At 44.6% G+C, this 18,270-nt stretch overlaps 1 protein-coding gene across 5 annotated transcripts in view; it reads left to right on the forward strand.

Moving 5' to 3' along the window:
- The window catches only part of COPA (COPI coat complex subunit alpha), a 43,084-nt gene that overhangs the window by 22,192 nt on the left and 2,622 nt on the right, over positions 1 to 18,270 (forward strand). For 3 of the 5 annotated variants that reach the window (XM_072759687.1, XM_072759688.1, XM_072759689.1), the window contains exons 12-31: positions 643 to 709; positions 1,597 to 1,672; positions 3,590 to 3,672; positions 4,326 to 4,465; positions 5,031 to 5,116; positions 5,205 to 5,370; positions 10,337 to 10,499; positions 10,602 to 10,748; positions 11,930 to 12,119; positions 12,241 to 12,336; positions 13,493 to 13,581; positions 13,770 to 13,893; positions 14,956 to 15,045; positions 15,229 to 15,338; positions 15,733 to 15,810; positions 15,977 to 16,045; positions 16,609 to 16,745; positions 16,964 to 17,150; positions 17,228 to 17,338; positions 17,655 to 17,816. In XM_072759687.1, coding sequence (XP_072615788.1) covers positions 643 to 709; positions 1,597 to 1,672; positions 3,590 to 3,672; positions 4,326 to 4,465; positions 5,031 to 5,116; positions 5,205 to 5,370; positions 10,337 to 10,499; positions 10,602 to 10,748; positions 11,930 to 12,119; positions 12,241 to 12,336; positions 13,493 to 13,581; positions 13,770 to 13,893; positions 14,956 to 15,045; positions 15,229 to 15,338; positions 15,733 to 15,810; positions 15,977 to 16,045; positions 16,609 to 16,745; positions 16,964 to 17,150; positions 17,228 to 17,338; positions 17,655 to 17,816 — 2,371 coding nt within the window. The remainder of the gene's footprint in view (positions 1 to 642; positions 710 to 1,596; positions 1,673 to 3,589; positions 3,673 to 4,325; positions 4,466 to 5,030; positions 5,117 to 5,204; positions 5,371 to 10,336; positions 10,500 to 10,601; positions 10,749 to 11,929; positions 12,120 to 12,240; positions 12,337 to 13,492; positions 13,582 to 13,769; positions 13,894 to 14,955; positions 15,046 to 15,228; positions 15,339 to 15,732; positions 15,811 to 15,976; positions 16,046 to 16,608; positions 16,746 to 16,963; positions 17,151 to 17,227; positions 17,339 to 17,654; positions 17,817 to 18,270) is intronic. The other 2 variants (XM_072759690.1, XM_072759692.1) reach the window with 1 other exon arrangement.

Genomic DNA, 18,270 nt, shown 5'->3' on the forward strand with positions numbered 1-18,270 from the left:
TTGCCTCTATTTGGCATTTCTGTAACTCTTCTTTGCTTTCCAGCAAAACGCACACATCTCTAAACTAGAATATATGTCTCTGGAAGCTCTTAACTCTGAAGATATGATAACCTCTGGGATGTCTGGCAAAAAGAACTGTCCTCTTGGAAAGCCAGCTGCATCAGCATGCTGAAACATTCATGGTGGCAAACTCTGGCATGAGGGTTTGATAACCAGCCTCCAGCATTACTACAATAAAAAGATGGGTTTATGTGAACACTCCAAGGGACAGGAGAAATTAGCCAGAGACAGAGCACATCATGTTACTCTGTGGTGTCCCCTGCAATTATGTGTAGGAATTTGTACCCAAGAGGAACCAGTCCCACTCAGTACAATGAGTGCTAACCCTACCTTCTGTTGAATAATTGGGCTTGTAGTAAGGTTTGCCTTTTTTAAACTGTTTGTCAAAGCTGAGTTAGGGATCTCCTCAAGCGTTAAAGGAAGGAAGAGAGTAGATGCAATATTTATTTTTATTCCTGATTATAAAAGTGATGAGTATATGTATAAAGACTGGATAAGTAGGAGGTTTGGGAGTAATTCCATTCTTTCTTCCGTCCTTATTCTTCTTCCTTATTTTCTCTTTTTTTCCATGTATAACTCCAGTGGTTCCAAGTTTCCAGTGTTCAATATGTCATACAATCCAGCAGAAAATGCAGTCCTATTGTGTACGGTATGTAACCCACGGTGTCCTCCTATGATTGTCCTATTTCCCGTAACTTTCTTTCTCATGCTCTTAGGGAACCTCTAGTGGCTGTTTAGAAACTATGTAGTGGTCATTTTAAAAGAGCTAACATAGTGAACAGACTCAAACCAGGTCCACTCCAGTGATACCAGCATGTTAGGGTTTATGAACTTTCATAAGTCTGACAATTTCTAAACTTAACAGAGCATCAAGATGAGTGACCCAAATCACTACAAGTATATATATTCTATGCAAATAAGATGCTTATCTTGATTCCTCCATGTGGGTAAAAATTGTAGGGCTGACTTGGAAGAGGGTTGCTTTCCTTGGAGTTGCCTTTGGGGCCAGCAGGTGAGCCCCCACATTTCTTCATATAATTTGGGAGAAAAAGGAAATGACATTTTACTTTTAGTGCCCCTGTTTGCCAAGTTAAAAAGAATGAAAACCTGTCTTTCCCCATATGACTTCTAGTCTAACCCTAGTTAGTATCTAAGAACATTTTTTTCCTCACAGTTGTGTTTCTTATCTTTTCTTTGATTTTTTTTTTTCCCCCTTTTGAACAGATTTTTAAGTTGATGAGTATACACAGGTAGAGCAACCAGAATATTGGGGATTTGGTTCATTAAGTTTTGGAGGCAAGAGCAATCCTTGCTTCCTTTCAAATAACATCTGCGTTTTTGGAGGATACAAAAAATAAGGTGCTGTGAATTCTGAGCCTGAGAATTTTTAGCAGTAGAAACATTTGCTTGCCCTCTGGGTGAAGGAAAAGGAAGGGATAGCTTCAGATTGTTGTACGATGGCACAGTTTTCTCTGTCAGAATAAACTGCCATCTTGGTTCCCCTCGCTAATGATTTGACTTCTTTCTCCTTTACAGAGAGCCAGCAATTTAGAGAACAGTACCTATGACCTGTACACCATCCCCAAGGATGCAGACTCACAGAATCCTGATGGTAGGTGCTTCCTGTGTCTGCAGGCTTTGCGCACAGCTCCCGTCTCCCGTCTCCCGCGCCGTCACGCCTCTTCAGGTTTTTCACTTTCCATCCCCAGCCTGCGGCCACATCACTCATGTCTGTTGGCAGGTGCCGCTGACAGTTGCATCAGAGGCGACCATGGTGTGAAATATTCATGTTCCTCCTCCATTTTATTACTCCAGCTAGATATATATTTTTTATAATTTGGTTATTAGAAACTCTCCATTTTCTCTTTCAGCACAGCATGTTATCTTGGTTTATTGTCAGCTGATATGACTTTCACCCTGGTAGTTTCATTTATTTAAGAATGTGGTTCCAATCTTGCAGTGTCTCATCCTGGGACTAGGGATTTATGCCCTCCCATCCACATCCAGATCCGATTGGCTTCCTTTTGCATGTCAGAGAGATGAGGCTATTCGCAGCCCCATGCCCCACCAGGGATCCTAGGATCCAGCTGAGACCCCTGTCTACCTCTTCCATCACCACCACCCCTGGTTGAGTCCTTCCTATTAGAATTCGCTGACAAGAATTCACTGACAGCCTTCTCATAATGGACATGTCTCGCCTAAGCTCCTTTCAGTCCACTTCCTCCCGTTGCTTTACAGAGGGTTTGTTCCTTGGGTCCCCACCTTACTAGCACACTTCCATGATATTTTAGACTCCTGTCAGCAGAACGTGAGAAATCATTGTGCTAGTTCTGTCCCTGTTGTTAGTGCTACTGTGTCCTTAGTGTTGCTAATATGATGTACCTTAAAAAAAAAAAAAAAAATGTGGTTCTGGTGAGAAGAGGGGAAATCTGTCTTTGGTATCCATAAATCAGTTTCCCTATAAATTAAACAGTTAAGTCATTTCTGACCAAATTTTATGATTAAGTCCCTTCCTATCCACCCCCTTGCTCTTTTTCCCCATCTGTTACAATTAATAGAGTTTAAAATATCTTAGTTCTGTTTTCCTACCACTTCTGTTTTCTTCGTCTTTCAAGGGAGAGAATAGTAAAGGAGTAAAGGTGCAGCCCGGTGACAGGGAGCAGAGAGGAAGAGAAAGAGCAAAAGCTTGACTCAGCGTGGGTCCCTAGCCCCTGCAGAATGGGGGTGTTGGTTGTGATAAGAATTGCCTGTCACCCACAGGTGCTAGAGAGGTGTACAGAGCAAGGCTGGCCAGCATGTTTTGTTTACTTTTCTGCTGATGCTATAGATCAAAGAGTATTTCGTGCAGCCTTCTGTGTGTGACTGTTGAAGTTTCCCCAAGAGTAGAGAGCCCATTCAGAATTCTCATCAGCCAGTGAAATGTTGGGGAACTGAGGAGCATTTTATAACTTTCTTCAGGGTAATAAGAGTGATTGACATTTATAGAGCAACAGCTTGGTGCTAAATAGTGCCCACACAGAGCTCATCTGCCTGTCGAGATTTAGTTGGGAGCGCTGTGCCCCACCCTGCTCTACCCGGAGGTCTGCATTTGCATGTTAAAAGCAGTAGAGCAGCTGCGTCCTGGGGAGGGGGCTCAGTCTCTACTCCAGCTTGTTGAGATAGGAGGTCCTAGACACTGACAGGCTGCTTGCAGCGCTCCACGGCTTGGCCAGCAAGGCCCTGCTCGTTAGCTTGATGGAGTGTGCTGTCTCCCAAGATGGGCGGTCCTTCTGCCAGTACATGGTGTTGGCTGAAATGCAGCCACTTGGCCTAGAGAAAAGAGGCTTGGCAGGGGTGGAGGTTGGAGTTTGGAGGGGACTGGTGGGGAAAGTCACTGACAATAGCCTCAGGTTACAGCTGAATTAGTTAGGAAGCAGCTGAACTGGCGAAGCCAACATGGCAGCCAGCAAGACTGGCAGCTCCATGGCACCTGACTCTGTCACCTGCCAGTGGTTCACCACATGCTCCCACCCTTTGGTTTTGTTCTCAGCTCCTGAAGGGAAACGATCTTCAGGCCTGACAGCCGTTTGGGTTGCTAGAAATCGGTTTGCTGTCCTAGATCGGATGCATTCGGTGAGTTAAGCCTAAAAGGGGAAACTGATACAGGCAGTGTGGTAGCAGTGGTCTACGTATTGCATGAAGAAAGAGCATGTTTTTTCTCTCCTCACCACCTGGGGAGCTGTGATCATTGTGCAGATACCCTAGTCCCCTTAGGAAATAAACCTTAAAATTGATTTGACTGGGTTGATGATCACTGTGGGTCTGAGCTTGAGAACAACCAAGCTAATACCACTCTTGATAACACAGAAGCCAAAAACCATCAAATGTGAAATAGGTGGATTGGACAAGGAGTAAATCCTCTTCCTTATCCTAGTTATTCCCACTGGTATTAAAATGTAAGCCATCCTCAACAAGACAGCCAAAGCTCTTTCAAGAAAATATGTAACAAAAATTTAAGCCCCAGAAGTGCTGTTCTCTGTTTGAAGGAGGAATTCAGACTTTAGTTGGTTTTCTCAGGATGTTTCAGTTGGGGGAAGAAACAGAAGCTCTCAAGGCCCCTGAAGAGGGTCTTGTTTGGGGTGGTCTGCCCGGCGTGGTGACTCACCTGGATAGAAAATGACCCAGACTTGGTTTCTTGAAGCTAAGGAACAGTTGCTGAGGCACATCGTCAACTGCAGCTTATGAATGTGCATTTCTGATAACCCCACCTGTGATCATTATTTCAGCTTCTGATCAAGAATCTGAAGAATGAGATCACCAAAAAGGTACAGGTGCCCAACTGTGATGAGATCTTTTACGCTGGCACAGGCAACCTCCTACTTCGAGACGCAGAATCCATCACGCTGTTTGATGTACAGCAGAAGCGGTAACGTGTTAGGTGCCCCTAAAGCAGATAGGCATATGGGGGGTGAGAGTGGACATCTGTAGTGGGAGGTTTTTCTCCCAGTGACTCTACCTTAGGCTTGGCCACTTGTGTGCTCTAACTCCAAGACTCTTTCTCACCACTTTCTCCTCTGGGTCACTTTCCATCCTGTCTGTACACACTAGCATTACAATGAGGGGCTTATTTATCTGTTTTTGGAGCACTTGCCTGAACAAAGAATGTTTTGGAGACATAGAACTGTAGGCATATAGGGATGAATAGCACAATTCTTATCCTTAAAGGAGCTTACAGTCCACTGGTGAGACCAGACATACACAAATCCCTAGTAGTATGTGGGAATAAGAGGCAGGGAGTTGAGGGAGGGCAAAGTGTACAGTGTGAGCCAAAATGTTTCAGTCACTCAGCTACAATACAGAGAGCGTTCATTTGGCATTATTTTAAGAAACTGGGGCTTACGTTAATTTTGAGATAAAAGGATGTAGGTCTCAACCTGGGACGAGAGAGTTGAGTCCACTCACATTCGTTCACCTTTCTCTCTCTGCCCCAGAACTTTGGCCTCTGTGAAGATTTCCAAGGTGAAATATGTTATCTGGTCTGCAGACATGTCCCATGTAGCACTACTGGCCAAACATGGTAAGTCTTCATTGTATCCACCCTGATTTAGAGATCAGCCCTTCCCTCCCCATCCCTGCCAGTCTGCTTCACTCACCCTGTCCAGCAGAGCACTCATGCCCTTTGCCTCTTACAGCCATTGTGATCTGTAACCGCAAACTGGAGGCTCTGTGTAACATTCATGAGAACATTCGCGTCAAGAGTGGGGCCTGGGATGAGAGTGGGGTATTTATCTATACCACAAGCAACCACATCAAATATGCCGTCACCACCGGGTAAGTGAATTATCTGATACACAGAGAGGGAGAAGGTAGCTCTTGAAATCACTGTCCTGTCTCGAGGGATGTAACTGATTCCTCCTTGAACTTGCTTCGTGGGAAATCGTTCTCGGGCACATATGTACTGGGCACGGCTGACCAGTCTTTTTCAACTCTTAAAAAAATTGTGACATATGACTCAAAGAGAAATGCATGGAGTACATATGTAGAAAATAGCAGATTGTCAGAGGGGCTATAGCACACAATATAGTCCACAATAGCAGATTGTGGACGTCCATGTACCTGCCACTCAAGTCAGGAGCTAGGGCAGTGCCAGTGGCCAGAAGCCCTTGGCCATGTGGTTGTTACTGATCACAACCATGTCCACTTCCCACCCAAAGATCACATTATTCTGATTTTTTTTTTTTTTACATTATTCTGATTTTTAAGGAAATTTTGACCTAGCTATTCTTTGTAATTTTACCACCCAATATGTGTCTTAAAATAGTATCTTAATTTTGCCTTGTTTTGAATGTCATGTAAATCATACTGAATGTATTGTTCCATATTTTGCTTATTTTATTTACTATTTTGTTTGTAAGATGCATCCATGTTATAGCTCTAATTTATTTATTTTCATTGTTATGTCATATTCTCTTATATGAACATACCACAGTTTATCAGTTCTACTCTACAGGGATATTTGAGTGATTTCTAGAATTTGGCTGCTATGATGAACAGTGTTCTTTTAAGCATTTCTTTATATGTTCTGGTGCGTATGCACATAACGTTTCTCTAGAGTGTCCACCCAGAGTTGAATTGCCGGATCATAGAGTATGTGTATCTTTATGTTTACTAGGTAACGTGAAACTGCACTCCAAAGTGGCTATACCGGTTTGCATGTCTACTAGCATACTATAAAAAGGTCCTTGCTTGTCTTCCTGGCCAACTTATTTGTGTCTTTGCCACCTACTTGTGTCTGTCTAATGGGCGTGTAATGGCATCTCATTGTCATTTTACTTTGCTATTCTCTGATTCCTGAGATTGAGCAACTTTTCAGTTGACCATCCATCAGGATTTTCTCTTTGTGAATTCTGTTCAGGCCTTTTATCCTTTTTTTTTTTTTTTTTTTTTTAATGAATTATCCTGGGCAGCCCCAGTGGCTCAGTGGTTTAGCGCTGCCTACGGCCGGGGACGTGATCCTAGAGACCCGGGATCAAGTCCCATACCGGGCTCCCTGCATGGAGCCTGCTTCTCCCTCTCTGCCTGTGTCTCTGCCTCTCTCTCTGTGTCTCTATGAATAAATAAATAAAATCTTAAAAAAAAAAAAAAAATGGGTGATCAAGCAATATCAGAAACATCATGACCAAGTTAGATCTGTATCAGGAGGGGCAGCCCCAGTGGCGCAGCGGTTTAGCGCCGCCTGAAGCCCGGGGTGTAATCCTGGAGATCCGGGATCAAGTCCCATATCAGGCTTCCTGCATGGAGCCTGCTTCTCCCTCTGCCTCTCTCTCGCTCTCTCTGAATAAATAAATAAATAAATCTTTAAAAAAAAAAAGATCTGTATCAGGAATACAATGTTGGTCTAACATTTTTTTAAAAATCAATTTAATTCACTAATCAATAAAAGGAGAAAATCCTATGATTACCTCAGCATATGCAGAAAAAAGTATCTAATAAAACTCAATATTCACCTGAAATATAGCAAGAAAATTCCTTAATAAATAAAAGCTATCTCTAAAGATATCTACAACAAGCTTACATAATGCCAATACAATCAAAGCTTGCTCTTTTTCTTTTCTTAAAGATTTTGTTTACGGGCAGGGGGTGGGGTGGGCACACAAGCAGGAGGAGTAAATTGAGGAATCTCAAGCAGATTCCAAGCCAAGTACGGCACCCAACGTTGTTGCGCTCAATCTCACAACCCCGAAATCACAACCCAAGCTAAAATCATAAGTCAGACACCTAACGAACTGAACCACCCAGGCACCTCAAAGCTTACTCTTTAAAATTGGGAACAAGAAAAGAAAATTTGCCATCACCACATTTATTCAAAACTATGCTGGAGATTCTGGTCAGTACAAGAAAAACACATGAAAGTATAAGTACTAGAAAAGAAGAAACAAATTGTTATCACCCACAGATGCTATGATTATCTGTGAAAAAAAGACAAAAGGCTAACACGGTCTCTGAAATAAAATCAACCTAAAAATTTACTTGTGTTTCTAAATATCATAAAAAATTAGAAAATTAAATTCTTAAATGGATACTATCCACTTACAAATCTCATTGAAAACTACCAAGGGCCTAAGAATAATCTAAAGAACTCTATGGAGAAAATTGTAAAAACTTTATTGAAAAAGCTTTTGGAAGACCTAAATAAATGAAGAGTTACTACACCGCATTCACAGATCAGGAAATTTAATACTGCAAAGATTCAGCTAGGCCCAAAATGACAAACAGATCCAATACAATCTCAACTGAAATCACAATAGTGTGTTTTGTTTGTTTTATTCTGCATGGAATTTCACAGGCTGATTCTAACATACTTTTTTTTTTTTTTTAAGATTTTATTTATTTATGAGAGAGAGAGAGAGAGAGAGAGGCAGAGACACAGGCAGAGGGAGAAGCAGGCTCCATGCAGGGAGCCAGATGCGGGACTCGATTCCGGGTCTCCAGGATCACGTCCTGGGCTGAAGGTGGAGCTAAACCGCTGAGCCACCCGGGCTGCCCCTAACATACTTTTTTAAGGAAAAAAAAATGTGACAATTTGCCTTTTCAAGCCAAAATTAGAAAATAGCCTAATAACTTCAAAAACTGAAAGTGGGAAAGATGTGAAGAGTTGCTTTAGCAGATGCGAAGACTCCTCATGGTTTAAATGCTTAAGACAGAAGACACACACCACAAGAAACAGGTCCTTGCATTTTTGTAAAGATGATTCATATGTGACAAAGACGGCATTGCAGGGCTAGAGAATAAAGGCTAGTCTTTTCAGTAAATGACATTGGACAGCTGAATGTCCATAAGTAAAATGTGAAACTGAGCTCCCTGTACCTCACATGCCACACAAAAATCAACTTCAAGCAGATCACAGTTCTAGATATAAAAACAGAACTATAAAGTTTCTATAAGAGAACATAAAATAATGCCTTTATAACCTTGGAGTCGATAATGATTTCTTACATGAAATACAAAACCTAATATCCATAAAAGATAAGATTCATAAATTCAACAATATTAAAATAACACCTGTTCATTAAAGGGTATCATAAACAGAATCAAGAGACAAGCTACAGAATGGAAAGAGACATTAAGATTTGCAATGTGTAGCCCTAACAGAGGACACATACTCAAATATATGAAAAGCTCCTAAAATTACCAAGGATAATTCATTTATTTTTTTTAAGATTTTTATTTATTCATGAGAATACACAGAGTACAACTCTCAGTGAGTTTGTAATACAATTCAATTTAATTCTTCCTGAGATGGGGTGGCCTGGGTGGCTCAGCGGTTTAGCGCTGCCTTCAGCCCAGGGTGTGATCCTGGGGACCTGGGATCGAGTCCCACGTCAGGGCCCCTGCATGGAGCCTGCTTCTCCCTCTGCCTGTGTCTCTGCCACTCCCTCCCTCTCTCTCTCTCTCTCTCTCTCTCTCTCTCTCTCTCTCTCTCTCTCTCTCCTCTCCCCCCCCCTCATGAATAAATTACATCTTTAAAAAAATTTTTTTTCCTGAAATGTTAGGTAGAATTTGCCTGTGAAGTCATCCAGGCCTGGGGCTTTCTTTTATAGGAAGATTTTTTTATGATTCAGTTTATCTTGTGTAATAGTTACAGGACTGTATGGGGTTTTCTAATTCTTTTTAGTCAGTTTTGGTAAATTTTACTTTTCTTGGAATTTGATCATTTAAAAAAGTTTATGCCTATCCTCATCCTACAAGAGCCAGAGGAATACCCCATTTTCCATTCCTATTTTTGCTGTTCTTTTTTTGTTAATTAGCCTAATGAGAGGTTTATCAATTTTATTTAGTTTTTGTCTTTATTGAACTTCTGTGTTGTAGTTTTGTTTTCCATTTCTTAAATTTATGATTGGCTTCATTTTTTTCTAAGTATATTCTTTTATTTAACTTTTAAAAGAACAAAGTTTTTGAGCCAAGTGCTTATTAATTTTTATTACATTTTAATTTTTTGTCTTATATTGATTTTCTAATGTATGTACGTAGAGCTCATTAGTCTTCAGTGTTTTCTTTTAGTACAGTGTGTGCACTTAGCATCCTAGATTATCAGTCATGTATTGTGTTAGCTGTGCCCATAAGTTTGATAAACTTTTTTTTTTTTTAAGATTTTATTTATTTATTCATGAGAGACAGAAAGGCAGAGACACAAGGCAGAGGGAGAGGCAGGCTCCCTGCGGGGAGCCTGATGTGAGACTCAATCCCGGACCCCCTGGGACCATGCCCCGAACTGAAGGCAGATGCTCTATCACTGAGCCACCCAGGCGTCCCAGTTTGATAAACTCTTAATTTTTGTTCAACTTAAAATATTTTTACTTTTTGTTATTTCTTCCTGTGTCAGAAGGTTGCGTCTCCTGCTCTTCTACTTTCACTTGTAGCTTGCAAGGAAGGATTTAACTGGCCTGGTGACTATATATCAGAACTTAAGATTTAACTTTAGGGGAAAAAAAAGAAAGATTTAACTTTAGGCCTGATTCCTATAGCCGTGTCTGTTGGCGCCCAGAATAATAGCTTATGAAGGGAGATCATATCATGCGCCCCATCTTTTCCTGCTTCATACAAAAGAATAAGTAAATGTGGCATTTAGTTCTGTTCTTTTTTGACTTGCTTCCCATCTATACCATTGTGCAAATAGCACTTGGCAAAAGAGCAGTGACAAGCTAAAAAGTAGTGTCCTTGGCTTGTTCCAGGTCCTTACAGGTTGTGTTTTCCCCATCACTTGCTGAAACTTGTGCCCTCTAATTCCTGTTTGCAGGGACTATGGAATCATCCGAACCCTGGATTTACCAATCTATGTTACGCGGGTGAAGGGCAACAATGTGTATTGCCTGGACAGGGAGTGTCGTCCTCGAGTGCTCACCATTGATCCCACTGAGTTCAAGTTCAAGCTGGCCCTAATCAACAGAAAATATGATGAGGTATAAAACGAGAGTGCACACTGGGGGTGTGAGAGAGGGCTGGCACTCCTTTTTTCCTCTGCGTGATCTCTTTTTCTGCCCGACCCCACCCCAAATGTCTAGGTACTGCACATGGTGAGGAATGCCAAACTAGTAGGCCAGTCTATCATTGCTTACCTGCAGAAGAAGGGCTACCCTGAAGTGGCACTGCATTTCGTCAAGGATGAGAAAACTCGCTTTAGTCTGGCACTCGAATGTGGAAACATTGAGGTGAGGGAGACGTGGTCATGAGCCCCATGTCATTGCAGAGAAGGTTGAGAGGGTTATGATCACATTGTGAGGACTTTATTCTAGGCCGCTTCTTCAGCAAGTATGATGCAATTTGAGATTTTTCTAGTTGTTAGGTAGAGCTATTTTCCTGTTGCTGTTTGCCCATCTCTGCTACTTCCTGTCTCTGCTTCTGCCATAGCATTGCTACTGTCATCATTATCAGTCATTCTGAATTCATTAACTTCTAGAATTGGAGCAACAGAGCATGGAATCTGAAAAATCTCATTATTTCTTTCACCTTTTACTTCCTGATGGGCTGCTTAGATGTAATAGTACTTATGATATTTTGGGACCTGGAGGGGTACTTGGGTGGCTCAGTCAGCATCTGACTCGATCTCAGCTTAGTGAGTTCAAGTCCTGTGTTGAGCTCCACGCTGGATGTGGAGCCTACCTAACGATAAAATAAAATCTTAAAAAATTGTTGAGGGGCGCCTAGGTGGCTCAGTTGGTCAGGTGTCTGCCTTCAGCTCAGGTCATAAGTTCCAAGGTCCTGGATCAAGCCCCACCTTGAGTTCCTTGCTCTGTGGGGAGCCTGCTTCTCCCTCACCCTCTGCCTGTTGCTCCACGCAGCTTGCACTCTCTTTCTATCAAAGAAATAAATAAAATCTTTTAAAAAAAAAATGTGGGGACCTAGGGTGTACAGGCATTATTTTTAAATGGGGGGAGGGCTTAGGTGAGTTAATTTTCTAGTTCTATTTTCTGTAAAAGTAAACATCTTTTTTTTTTTTTTTTTTAAGATTTTATTTATTCGTGAGGGGAGGGGCAGAGACACAGGCAGAGGGAAAAGCAGGCTCCATGAAGGGAGCCTGATGCGGGACCGGATCCCAGGACTCCAGGATCACAGCCTGGGCCTAAGGCAGGCGCTAAACCACTGAGCCACCCAGGGATCCCCTAAAAGTAAATTGCTGAGGAGAAGGATAGTGTGATGTGATTCTTTCCATGGAGCCAGAGGGACTCTGTGTGGTGATAGGAATTTTCAGTAGAATTAAACTGAAAACTGGGAGTGATTACAGCTATAGAGAGCCTGTGGGAAATTTATGTAGAGGCAGATACTTTGTAGTCCCTGGTTTTGAGTCACAGTATCTGCCCACCTGTTAACTCTGACCCTCGGGATTCTTTAGATTGCTCTGGAAGCAGCCAAAGCACTGGATGACAAGAACTGCTGGGAAAAGCTAGGAGAAGTGGCCTTGCTACAGGGGAACCACCAGATTGTAGAAATGTGTTATCAGCGCACCAAGAACTTTGACAAACTTTCTTTCTTGTACCTCATCACTGGCAACCTAGAGAAACTTCGCAAGATGATGAAGATTGGTGAGCCCCGGCAACTAAGGATGGGAAGAGTGGTCCTTGGGGAAGGGAGGAAGGCAAAAAGAGGAACATGAGAACTTAAGAGAAAAGAGCTAACATGGTATCTCTTCCTGTCTTGATGCAGCTGAGATCCGAAAGGACATGAGTGGCCATTATCAGAATGCCCTCTACCTGGGGGACGTGTCTGAGCGGGTGCGGATCCTGAAGAACTGTGGGCAGAGTAAGTCAGCACGCGGGACTCACCAGCTCTTTTGGGGCTTAGTATTTTCTCTTCGTGGTGAGTTACCAGGTGTAGGGATGAGGTATTTCCCTTTGTTGTGCGTTTTTCCAGGAGAGAAAGCATGCTCCCATCCTGCTCAGAGAACATTCTTCAGAGCCAGGTGGGGGGGGTACAGCCAGAGTATTCAGTCTGACCAAGCACTCCTAGGAAAACAGTTAATAGTCATGTAGAGCTAGGAGGTTTTAAAAGGTCCTGAAGCAGAGACATTAGTAAATAGTTGGATGCCATTAAAATTTTACCGTTTTGCTTCAGGTCTGGAGGTTTTACTCATTTACTTATTTATTTGTTTGTATATCGAAGGGTTATTTTTAGAGAACCGAGAGGGTACCAAACACAATACTAGTGTTTGAGATATGCTAGGAAACAAGAAAGGTGAAAGATGTGATTTGCACGAAGGTGCTAAGCTGTGAAGGGGTCAGACTTGGCGTATGTTGTAAATGTGGAAACAACATGATTTATTGAAGGGTTAGGTGTGTGACGAGAGGAGTCAGGAATGATTCCAAGATTCTTGTCAGTGCTGATGAGTGAGCTTAAGGACAAGCGACTGTATTAGTTCCTTACTGCTGTGTAGCAAATTACCCCAAAGCTGAGTAGTTTAAAATAACAAATGCTGATTATCTCTGTGGCATGGCTTAGCTGGTTGCCTCTGGCTCAGTGTTTCTCAGGAGTCTGTGGTCAGGGTGTTGGCCAGGCTGCAGATATCTCAAGGCTGGAGTGGGGGAGGATCCCCCTCCCACACTCTCCACATGGCTGCAGGCTGGCCTCAGGTCCTCGTGGGCTGTTGGCTGGGAAGTGTCAATTCTCTGCCACGTAGGCGTCTCCTTAGGGCAGTTTACAGCATGGCAGTTGGTTTCTCTCCGAGCCGGCGATGGCATCCTGGTGGAGGCCACTGGCTTTGTATCCTAGCCTTGGAAGTGACAGCCCATCACTTCTGCTGTGTCTTGTTCAGTAGAAGTGCATCACCAAGTCTGTTCCACCCTTAAGGTGTGTGTGTGGTGGGGAGTGGATGGATTTTGCACAGGCTTAAATACCGGGAGGCAGGGATTGCTGGGGGACATCTTGGAGGCTGTCTGCCACAAGTCTCTCTTCTCTGCAGAGTCACTGGCCTATCTCACAGCTGCCACTCACGGCTTAGATGAAGAAGCTGAGAGCCTGAAGGAGACATTTGACCCAGAGAAAGAGACAGTGAGTCTTTATTTACATGAGTGTCTGGTTATAGGAGTAACTCTGAGATCTCAGGACAGTTTAAATCTAGAGACGTTAGTCTCCCACCTGGTTACCAGGAGAGGCAGAGAAATGAGATCAAGGGAGGCTCTGTAACGTTCCCTACATGATTCCTGAGAGCTGTTTGCTTTTAATCTTCTGCCTTTTAGATCCCAGACATTGATCCCAATGCCAAGCTGCTCCAGCCACCTGCACCTATCATGCCATTGGATACCAATTGGCCCTTACTGACTGTATCTAAAGGCTTTTTTGAAGGCTCCATTGCCAGCAAGGGTAAGTGCCCCCTTCCGTAGTGTTTTTGTAGTCATTTGTTTTGTGAAGAGCTGCCTACAGAGTGCCGTCAGCTCCTCTGTCCTTTCTTCTGTGTGAGCATTGTGGAGCACTGAGCCTCCAATCTGAGCTGTGGTACCTGCTTTTAAAAATGAAGTAGGAGCATTATGAGATCATTAAAATTTGGAAAATAGAGAAAAGAACGTTGTGTCTTAGTCCAGGCCTCCAACACCACTCTGAACATTTGGATGCATCCTCAGGCTTTTCCATGTGCATGTGTTCACTAAGTCCCAGTCAGTATTTCATCATTCATGATGTGCAGTCTTAAGGTATCAGGGCAATGACCTCAGGCTCTGGCATGTGGGTGTATGCAGACATGTGCTACCACCTGCCACCACTCCCATCCTTACCTGTTCCTGTTTTCTTGGATATGTCTACTGGCTTGTTTTTCTTGGCTGACAGCCTAGATAGACTCCTGGGCATCTTGTGCCCAGCCCTGCTTGTTCCTCCATCTCTCGCCAACCCTGTGTCACCATGCCCCGTATACACTTGTGGTGGTGGTAGCTTAGCAGAGATCTCAGCAGGAAACTTAGTCTAAGAGTTGCTAAGGAAAAAGTGGGTTAAGAGGGGCGCCTGGGCGCCTCAGTTAAGCGCCTGCCTTTGGCTCAGGTCATGATCCTGGTGTCCTGGGATTGAGCTGTGCATTTGTCTCCCTGCTCAGTTGGGGAGCCTACTTCTCCTTCTCTCTCTGCCCCACCCCCTTGCTCGTATACATGCTCACTCTCTCTTTCAAGTAAATAAATAAAATCTTAAAAAAAAAATGATTTTAGAGGCAGGGTTTGGGAGCACGAAGGCCAGTTGTTTCCATCTTTTTTCAATTCCCTCTCACTTTGAAACCTACTGCAAGTTAGCATAGCATATATACTATAAAAATGAAAAATAAGAATGTTAAGTGGACAGAGCCTTGGCACCTGCATTGGTAAGGATGCAGCTTGCCTGTAGAAGAAGCCAGATTTCAGACTTGATTGGCTATAACCAGCTCCTTTTTGTTCCTTCCCTCCACAGGCAAGGGAGGAGCACTGGCTGCTGACATTGACATTGACACTGTTGGCACCGAGGGTTGGGGAGAGGATGCGGAGCTGCAGCTGGATGAAGGTAAGAGTGTGCTTCTTGGACTCTCCTAGCAGGATGGTGGCCTGGACAGGGGCTGGGTCATGGGGTGAACCCTGGTCCCAGGGTTCCAGACCATGGGACCCACAAAGATCCCAGCATTGTGATTTATTTGGGCTAAGATTGTATCCCTTTGCAAATCCACTTTGAGCCTGGATTTTCTTACAGACGGGTTTGTGGAAGCTACAGAAGGTCTGGGGGACGATGCTCTTGGCAAGGGACAGGAAGAAGGAGGCGGCTGGGATGTTGAGGAGGACCTGGAGCTCCCTCCTGAGCTGGTGCGTGGGGTTCTCACCCTTAGAAGGGTCCCTCTGCTTCTCCCTGTGCAAGCCGGTATCCTTACTGCCCCTCTCCCCCTTCCTGAGACTCCTGAAACGGAGGGGGGTCTAGACCCTCCTGATCTGATGCTTGTCTCTCAATTTGAAAGAAAGCAGGAGGTAATTAGGTTGTGCCAACAGCAGCTAATGAAAAGGCAGCAGGCTTTATTGTCTGAATTGGAACTTTTGGGGTATCATTTTGCTGGTGAAGCTGCTCCTATTTTGAGGGTCTTCTCCCACAACCACCCCCTTCCTCCACAGTTGAGGCTGGGAACAAGGCAGAGGGCTATGTTTAGATTTATCAGGACAAAGTGCTTGAATGGCTTATAAGATGACCGACCTGTTTTTTGCCTAGGATATACCCCCTGGGGCAGCTGGGGGTGCTGAGGATGGGTTCTTTGTGCCCCCCACCAAGGGAACCAGCCCAGCTCAGGTAAGCAGGGAGGCACGGCCTTGTGGGCATGACTGTTTATGAGCTGGCCCTGCTGGGTTAGTGTGTCAAAGGCATCTGTACTCCTCTGCTCTAGAGACAGAGTTGGATAGTTTAGGAGGAGAAAGGGCAAAGTTTCACTTGGCTTGGGTTTTCCGTTTCTTGTTAGATCTGGTGCAATAACTCTCAGCTTCCAGTTGATCACATCCTGGCAGGCTCCTTTGAAACAGCCATGCGGGTAAGTCTTGCAATAACGTTGGCTTTTGTTGAGTGTTCCTCGTTCAGGGTCCCCAGGGAGACGGTTGACTCATCTTCACCAAGTGGAAATTAATATATCCACAAGGGCAGAGGTGTGTCTTTATCGTGGGAACCCTGGTCTTGCCTAAGGAAACTTGCCTCATAAGGCCTTCCCCTTCCACGCTTTCCATTTGGCTTAGTAATCTCTTCAGGTGGGTCTTCGCAGCCACCTCCCCCTCATGTGTAGTTTGCTTTCTGGCTCACATCAGCGAAATCAGCACCCCTGAAGGAACAGGTGTGGGTTTTGAACACTAAGCTGTATGTTATGATTGCAGTAACAGTAGCTACAAATGCAGTAGCCTCAAATGCTTCCTCAGTGTTGGCTGTGTGTCAGGCACTACCCTAAATACTTTATAGGTATTATTAAATAAGGCAGGTCCTATAATTAAGTGTAATTTACTGGTGAGGAAACGAGTACAGAGAAGTTAGGTACCTTGCCTAAAGTCAGCTAGTTTTTCAGTGGTGGAATTGCAATTTTTGTGTTTCTTTCCTCTTGTATTCCAGCTCCTTCATGACCAGGTGGGGGTGACCCAGTTCGGCCCCTACAAGCAACTGTTCCTGCAGACATATGCCCGCGGCCGTACCACCTATCAGGCCCTGCCCTGCCTGCCCTCCATGTATGGCTATCCTCATCGCAATTGGTAAGGCCCTTGCTGCTAGCTGCAGTCTCCAGCTCGGGGAGGTATTTCAGACAGCAGCCTGGGGAACAGTTAAGCCCCAGAGCTGAGGTCCCCTAGTAGGAAGAAAACTAGGGCTGGAAGCCCCGTGAGGTTTGGTTTACACATCTGCATCCTGCTCCCCTTTGAGCCGAGTGGGTTTCCCATTGTGCTTTCTTCTTCCTACTTCTCCAAACTCCCAGGAAGGATGCAGGCCTGAAGAATGGCGTGCCGGCTGTGGGCCTGAAGCTTAACGACCTCATTCAGCGGCTGCAGCTCTGCTACCAGCTCACCACGGTTGGCAAGTTTGAGGAGGCTGTGGAAAAGTTCCGTTCCATTCTTCTCAGCGTGCCTCTTCTTGTTGTGGACAACAAACAGGAAATTGCAGAGGTAGGAGGGGCACCGCTTGTCCCAGTCTGGGCACCCTCAACCTCCACACCGTGACCTTGCTTCGCCCATCTCTGTAGGCCCAGCAGCTCATCACCATCTGCCGTGAGTACATCGTGGGTTTGTGCATGGAGATAGAAAGGAAGAAGCTGCCCAAGGAGACTCTGGAACAGCAGAAGCGCATCTGTGAGGTACGATCTCTGGGCCTCTGCACCGTACAGAGGCGTCTTCCCCTTCCCCTTCAGTACATTTGAATTCTTGAATTCTAAACCCAGATTTCAGTGTGGGGAGAATGAGAGATTTGGGCTCACTTCTGTGAGGAGAGGATGTATCTTCTGCGCTTCTTCATTCCCTCAGTCCTCCATACCCAAGGGGCAGAAGCTCCTCTGCTGTATAGTCCTAGTTTTGTTTGCTGTGTATCCTGTTTAATGCACCGGCAGCAGCCTGTAAATGACCTACTAATGCTGTAGCGTCAGCCTGGCATGTGTCCCTCCTTCTGTCCACCAGATGGCGGCCTATTTCACCCACTCAAACCTGCAGCCTGTGCACATGATCCTGGTGCTGCGTACTGCCCTCAACCTCTTCTTCAAGCTCAAGAACTTTAAGACAGCTGCCACCTTTGCTCGGCGCCTGTTGGAACTGGGGCCCAAGCCAGAGGTGGCTCAACAGGTATATGGGAAATCATTCCATAAGCATAAAGGAACCAGATTTGCTCTTATGTGGAGCGGCCAAGGCCATTGCCTCTGAAACAAAGCACTGAATAGCAGCATTCCACAAAAGGAACCAACACAATGCCATCTTCTCTTTCCTTAGTGGCACGGGTGCCTCCTTCTGTTCCTGGAAAGTGAACTTCTATCTCGTTCAGACACGGTGCAGGTGTAAGAGGGACCTACTACCTAGTAGAGTCCACTCTTCCTGTCCCTAAGCTTTGCCACCCAGTACCACCACTGCTACCCACCCCCCAACACGTGCCAGCACTTGAGTTCACTAAAAGCATTCCTCTTGGGTAATGGAAGCCAATCTTAACCCTTGGAGTCCTGACCCTGATATTTCTCAGACTTGGGTGGAGGAATATGGGTCTAGATCTGTGGAACCACTTTGTTATCGAGAAGGGGAAATCCTG

The sequence above is a fragment of the Vulpes vulpes genome, chromosome 5 (genome assembly GCF_048418805.1).
Source record: "Vulpes vulpes isolate BD-2025 chromosome 5, VulVul3, whole genome shotgun sequence".
NCBI classification, from domain to species: domain Eukaryota; kingdom Metazoa; phylum Chordata; class Mammalia; order Carnivora; family Canidae; genus Vulpes; species Vulpes vulpes.